At 39.3% G+C, this 7,514-nt stretch overlaps 1 protein-coding gene across 10 annotated transcripts in view; it reads left to right on the forward strand.

The window, feature by feature from the left end:
• Positions 1 to 7,514, forward strand: part of myo5aa (myosin VAa) — a 62,052-nt gene that overhangs the window by 20,972 nt on the left and 33,566 nt on the right. For all 10 annotated transcript variants that reach the window (XM_042218743.1, XM_042218734.1, XM_042218744.1 and 7 more), the window contains exons 6-7: positions 2,946 to 3,089; positions 5,265 to 5,346. In XM_042218743.1, the coding sequence (XP_042074677.1) occupies positions 2,946 to 3,089; positions 5,265 to 5,346 (226 nt within the window). The remainder of the gene's footprint in view (positions 1 to 2,945; positions 3,090 to 5,264; positions 5,347 to 7,514) is intronic.

The following is a 7,514-nucleotide window of genomic DNA, read 5'->3' on the forward strand; positions in this document are numbered from 1 at the left end:
TCACCTGTTTTCTATTTAATTAAATTCACTTTTGTTTATATAGTGGCGGTTTACAACACCAGTCATTTGACAGCATTTTACCAGGTAAGGTGAGGACTTTGTAATAGTAAGAAAATAAACACCATGATCAGATGATCCTTTGGGAGCAAGCACTTGGAGATGATGGGGAAGAAGAACTACTTAGACTTTGTTAAATAACTTAAACGTGACCTTGTCTAACCTGTATACTTAAAATTACAGATCAAAACACACGTTGTGCTTCCGCACTACAGTCTTACAAAGTTTAAGTTTATCGTTGGAAGCTAGGTTCCTTCCCCTTCATAACAAGAATTTTCCTGTTTAGATTATTCGAATCTTTGTCTCTCCAAAACTTTTTTTTTCCAGGGATTAAAATTTTCCTTCAGATTATTGTTGTCTGTCTGTGTTTCTACTGCAGTGAAGACCTGTGAAGCTTAGGCAAATTAGTCCTGACAGCTGTTTTTACGCGCGTAACAGCCAGGTTGTATCTCGGCTGTCTGCGTCTGTCTTTTCTTTTCAGTCTGCATCAGAGCTTCAGGGCAGTGCGATGGCCGCACTTACACACATCAAGCATTGACAGCAGACTGGAAGAAGCCTTCTCTTCATTTAGAAAAAGCACCTTCCCTTGGGTATATGTGGATATATGAATATGGTGTATTTATTAGTGATTTGTATCTATTTTATATCAATCACAAAAATAGTGTTTTATTTCTCTTATTTACTACTTCTTTTGCACTGTTCATTCACTTTCTTCCTCGGTCACCCACAGCCGTTTGTTGTCCCATTCTCTTTCACTCTCTTTGAACAGTAAGTTTAAAGCTGCCATCATTTTCCAATTTCAATTTTTACTTTTCATCTGTTTGTAATTTAAATGGTTGTCTTCAGCTTTAAGCCTCACCCAAACGTTTTTCTGGGCTACTTCCCAGAGTAGGTACGTCTTTCTCCTCTGAAAAAAGTCTTAGACAGAAGTCCTGTCAGGGAGGTTTTCACTGTGGTCACGCAAAAAAGAAAAATCCTCTTGTGGAAATTGTGGTGGAAAAGGGCCTCTCCTCTTCCTTGCTTTCATTCTTACTCGTCTTTACAGACTATTTTGTTCTGTTTCTTCACCAGACTGTGGCCTCAGGCTGCTCTGTGCTGTGATAACACAGGTTTTATCCTTAAGTGTGCTTGTTTGTGTATTTGTTCCCATGGACTCATAAGTCCAGGAAGGTTGCAGAGCTCTTTTCTGCCCCTTATGCCACTCCTTTAACCCACCCCTTCCCCCACCTTATCCGTTCTTTCCTACCCGTCTGCTAACATCACTCTCCTCGACCACTGCTGCTCTCCCCTTCAGCCAATCAGGAACAGGCTGACAGAATGAATAGAGAGCTTTCTTCTTTTGCTGCGGTGATGTCACTTCAGCCTGGATGCAGAGTAGATTGTTGCATCGATTTCACAGAACCTGTGTGTGTTTGTTTGTGTTCGTGACAGAGGGAGAGTGTTTGAACGAGGTGTTTGTACGTGTTGGCTGATGCAGGCAGAAATTGGAATACCTGCTCTGATAAAAGTCCCTCTGTCTGCAGTGAAAGACTGTGTTTGACCTTAATTCAACAAGAACCCACAATTTAACTACATTTAACGGAGCTGGTTCTTAACTTTGTTTTGTCTCTGGGCAGCTTCAATGGTCTATTTACATCAATATGGCTGATTGAGAGCTTGATGTACTGTTTTGGTTTTAGAGTAAGATGAACATAATACAGAAACTTTGGTCTTTATGTGCAAGTTGTAGATCAGCCTTTAGGATGAGAGAACTGACGTCGCCAGCAGTCAGATAGGAAACAGCTAAGCTGGCTCTATCAGAAGGTAACAACAAAACCTACCTACTGATTAACACCTGGTACAACTCATTGTGGCGTTATGGGGTAAAAAAAGAAAAGCAATATCAGTCAAAAGAAAAGAAGAGTTTAGATGCAAGAGCCTCTAAAAGCCGCCTCTGTGAAAACCTAGAAAATGTGTGTGCTAAATCCCACGCTGAGCCTCCTCCTCCAAAACATGGTTTCCTGGCAGAAACCTCTCAAAGTCACTTCTGTTCATCACAAAAAAAGCTACATGTCCACAACACCACCAATCAGAAGACGCAAATCAGATCATCAACTCTGTAACATTCAGACGGATCAGTTCGCTGACACTGTCACAGTAATGTTGTTTTCCAGCTTCAGACATTACTTTGTACCTTAACTTACTTGACATGACAGCAGCTGCTTTTTTTGGAGTTATATGTGCACAACTGTAGAAAAGTGTCATTTAGCCTTTTAAGCCTAACACTATTTTTTAATGTACATATTTTCACCAGAATGTCATCTAAATGGAGTCTTCTGCAGAACTGTGAGGCCAAAATGAAAACCTTAAAGAAGCTGTCAACAAGCGACACATAGGAGATGATGATGATAATAATAATACATCAGTTGTCAGCTTTTTGTGGAAATTGCTAGATAGTACCTCCTTTCCGATGATCACAAATATGTTGCAATACATAATTAATCAGGGATCAACATTCAGCCCTTACTGTACTTACTGGCCTCTTTAGTAATGATGCTGCGCTTAGGAACCATCAGAAGTGGTGGAGGATGCAGTTTTATAACAGGTATACTTTGCATCTAGTACTGGGTTCTCCAGGTTGTAAGATAAATGTGTTTTTTCCTGTTTTAACCACAGTAAAAATGACCGTTCACTCTGCTGTATATTTTCTTTTCTTGTGTTTTCTTGCTGCTCTAATATCTACCCAGTCAAACTCTGAGCACTCTTAACATGATTGGGGTTCTTCCACTATCCAAATGCACAGACTCTTTGCATTTACAGTGCGCGGACCAGTTGTGGTTATCTGCATAGCCTCTCCTAAAGACGCACTTTGTGATGATTGTTGGTTGTGTCTGTCTTCTCTTACCCAGGCCATCGGAAATGCAAAGACCACCAGAAATGACAACAGCAGTCGCTTTGGGAAATACATCGAGATCGGCTTTGACAACCGTTACCGTATCATCGGTGCCAACATGAGAACATATCTGCTGGAGAAATCGCGAGTGGTATTTCAGGTGAGTGCACAAGATAAGCCTATGCTGTGTTTGTTGTTCTGTGTACTGATTCGTTCCCTCATTACATTTTTTTTTCAGCAGTCACCGATTAATGCTCAAAAGTTAACCTTTAGACATTTTCAGTTTCTACTCTGAATTTCCTGAATGTTTTTGAGCATCACTTTTGCTTTGTTCTGGGTGAGCATCTTGTCGTTAGCTTGCTTCCTTAATATTAGGGGTGCTTTGGGGAAAAGCTTGTTGTTGGCCTTTACAGCATTATAATGAAAGCTGTTGCCCTGCTAGAGTTACAGCAACATTCTTCAGGTCATTCATAAGAAAACTGCACTGGCAGTAAAAAAGTCAGGCCCTTCAAAAAAAAACTCACTGGAAGGATTTTAATAATATCATCACTTGAGTGGTAAAGTCTCAATCATTGATCCTACAGCTTATGTAACATTAACCCTGCTGTAGTGATACAATGGGTAGACTGTGAAATGCTGTTACACAGGAGGATGGTACTCTTTGTAATGCAGTCACTCCTCAGCAGCATGTGCTACGTAACATCATTAGTGGTGATCATGAAAAACTTGCCCTGTAAGTACAGAATAGGTATGCAACAATCATTTCCTCCTTCACAAAGACAAAGGAAACCAAGTAAACCCGTCCTTTTACTGCTCATCTGTCACACTGGGTGACAGCACGGCACTCCTTTCCTCCTTTCCTATTCCTTCCATCTCTTTGTCTGGGCTGGCTGACCACTGGGTTTGGAAACTGTGGAGTGCGATCAGATAAGCAGTGACCCTGCGCACAAAAGTCAAATTAGTTTTGTGTGAAGTTGACTTTTGTTGTGTATATAAGCTTTGTAAGTTTGATGTTCATGGTCTGAATTAAACTTCCAGACCACTTTTCACAAAATTCAAAATAGCAGCCATACTGGAACCTGTCTCAACATACCCGAGCAGATGATCCTGGACTAGAGATTGGCCAGCTCATTTCAAATAAGGATTTCATTTCATTTTTATGGGCACATTCAGGGAAATACTTCATAATACCTCATAAAAGTTTACTGAATACTGTCTTTAAATATTCTATAAATAGAGTTTTTCTCTTATATAAGTAGTTATCTTTCTTTCTTATATATTTAGTGGTTGTGTTTTCTTACTGGAGAAACCTGTAGGGTGGCATCTAGATGATAAAAGAACAAGGACATTTAATGCCTGGAAAAAGAAACATTTTCTCTCTCACTCACTCACTCACTCACTTTCCCTCTCTCTCACTCACACACACACACACACACACACACACACACACACAGAGTTATTATAGACAATGCTACTGAGGAATGAGGATGTTGGCAGAGAAACGTGATTACTTCTCACATTTTTCACATGCTCGATTCCAGTAACCCAGTTGTAGTAAGTGTGTGTGTGTGTATTCTGTGGTGTGGGTGTAGTCCCGCTGATGTGGAGCACAGGTAAGACTGCAGAGCTTGATGGGGTTTTTTTTCTAGATTAAAAGCACCTTTTAAATGAATTTTATTTCACTACATATTCATCTGTAGCTTGAGTTATTGTATTTCTCACAATGTCACATATAGTCAGTTGTCCAGTAAAGGGTTAAACACAGGTAGGTAACACAACTCCATGTTAACTGGGAAGAATTTCCAGGGCATATCAGGAAAATTTCCAGGACATATAAGGAATTCATTCCTTATATGTCTCAAGATGTGAGAGTGGATAGTGGAATTGTAAAGCACTTTGAGGGTCTCGAAAAGCGCTATATAAATGCAATCCATTATTGTTATTGTTGTTGTTATTATTATTATTATTATTATTATTATTATTATTATTATTATTATTATTATTATTATTATTATTATTATTCACATCTGACTCCCTGACATCTGCTATTGTCCCCTTGAGCAAGGCACCGAGTTTCCAGCTGCCAGCCTGTGGAGCTTCCATGTTAGGCTGTCAAACTGTATAATTGTAAAGCAGAATGCAGTATGGAAAGAAACAAGCAGCTGATTTTTCTTGTCCCATGAATGTTAGCTGTAAAAAAGTAAAAAAAAAAACATATCTGAATGATGATTAACTAATTTAGTGAACATTAATATTAAACCATTTTATTCATTATTAAACAAGAAATATAATATCTCATTGATTAATCAGATATGATCTTTCTGCTTTCTTCTAGGCGGACGAGGAGAGAAATTATCATATCTTCTATCAGCTTTGTGCATCTGCACATCTGCCTGAGTTCAAGGCTCTGAAGCTAAGTAAGTCGGTCAGATACACGTTTCTCACACACACACACACACACACACACACACACACACACACACACACACACACACACACACACACATATGTATGTACTTATATGTATACTGACAATGGAATTAAATACAAAAGCTCTAGCTGTAGAAGTGCTAAATTCATTTGCAGCACCTGAACACACATGGCTATTAATGAAATGCTTCAGAGGTTCAGACTTTCTAAAAGTTGCCATCATCTCATTTTGAGAGCGCCAAACCAATGACCTGTATGAAAGATGGATGTATACAGGCCAAGAAGTATAGAAAGCTATTGGTTTGCACTATACATTTTGGAGCCTCAACATCAGCATTTAACAATGTCAGTGTTTTTAAAGCCAGAAGGTTCCTAATTTAGACAAGAGGTTAGAGTGCTAATTTGCGAGCTAATGCTAGCTAGCTTGATTAGCAAGCTCATGAACTGCATGAACTGCATGCAGTCACATAAATATATGCAAAGTAGTGCCAAGCAATAGAGTATTAAAAAAAAACCCAAGAATTTCACCAAAATGGAAACACAAACTTCTTGGATGGTCTGTATCACAAATCAAACCGTATTATTAGACAGACTGCGCCATTAAAAGCCCCAAAAGGCACCAATAGCACAAACAGAGAAGAGACATGCAGTCCACTGTTCAGCCAGCACAACTGAGGCCTAGAAGACAGCCAGGGGATACAGGAGTCTTGTGTTGTACATTTGCCAATCAAAGTGGCCACACCTCTTAATTAAATATAAATAAATAAATAAATCGCTCGCTGAAGGGGGAGACTATCCATAGAGACCGCAACTGTTTTCGTACCAGGGTGTAAGCATGTTTTTAAATGCTTTAATGTGGGGCAATTTAATATGGACGTCTGTGGGGATAAACTCACTTTTTAAAGCAGCCTTGAAGTGGAGGAAGCAGAGGAAATGCAGTTTATGGCACTTCAACGCTTCAGTGCTATTTTTTTTTTTTTCCAGCCCCAGAGGTTGTTACTTGTTTAGACCTCATGGAAAAAACATGAAGTGCCACATAAGAGTGATCTTTTTCTTTTTCACTTCAATTTTAGGTGCAAATAGATTTCACAAGCAGTCCAGACCTCTAATATGAGTCATGCTGGTGGTGGCATCGGACTCCTGTAAATATGTTACAGAACAGAAAACTAGGAGAGGCCAAAAAACGCTCCCTGTTCTAAGCACCGATCACCAGATGAGCACGTGCGTACACAGCTGGGATTCAACCCCAGACTACTCACTTCCTCCTCTGACCCTTTCAGCACATATACTACATTCTACTCGTAATCTGATGATGCCTAAAAAAGATCTTATGTTAGACAAAGTCAGCATTTAAAAACGAGGCAAGAGGAGGCAAGTACTTAATTTACAATATGCTGAAAGGTTATGGGTTTTTTTTGGGGGTTTTTTTTGTTTTTTAAGGCTACGAAAGACCAGCTGTAACTAGAACTAACTTCCTACCTCATTCGTCTGTTATATTTTTGTGAATGAAACTTACCCACAAATAGAACATAATGGTTAGACTTTCACTTTATGCTGTAAAGTGAAAGCATTTCATTAAAATGACTTAACAGACAGGGGGAATTTCCTTTCCCAAGTGTATTTATTTTTTTGGCTTGTGAGTCACTCTTGCTGTAGACAGTATGCCAGAACGGTGAAATCCATTGGCTCAAGAAGTCACTGACTTTGTAATGAGCAATAAAAATTAGGCTTAGATTGAAATTGCTTCTTGATTTTTATGTGTTTTAGAGCATTAAAAAAAAAAAATGAAACAACAAATGCAAAGCATCCTGCCCAAAGATCTAGATCTCGTTTAGATATATATATAGGTTCAGGTTAGTGTAATGGTCTGGCACTAGTATGATTGGACAAGCAGTTGATGAGATGAGTGAAACACACATAGATGGACAGTCAGAGATTTCTCTAAATTATTAGTAAGATATCAGCTTAGATGCATCAGGCAAAGTTCCTGCTGTAGGAACTGAACTGTGACTCATTGATTCTCTGGTTCATCAGGCTCCCTTATAGAGCGCTCCCACTGTGGACCTGCACCTGCTCATCCTAGTCATGGACACACACTCTCTGCTGGCACCGCCATTTACTGCCACTCACTTGGCACTCTTTCTATCTCCTACAC

This window comes from Haplochromis burtoni, unplaced genomic scaffold, assembly GCF_018398535.1.
Source record: "Haplochromis burtoni strain Fernald_Lab_line unplaced genomic scaffold, NCSU_Asbu1 Contig_2, whole genome shotgun sequence".
Taxonomy (NCBI): Eukaryota; Metazoa; Chordata; class Actinopteri; order Cichliformes; family Cichlidae; genus Haplochromis; species Haplochromis burtoni.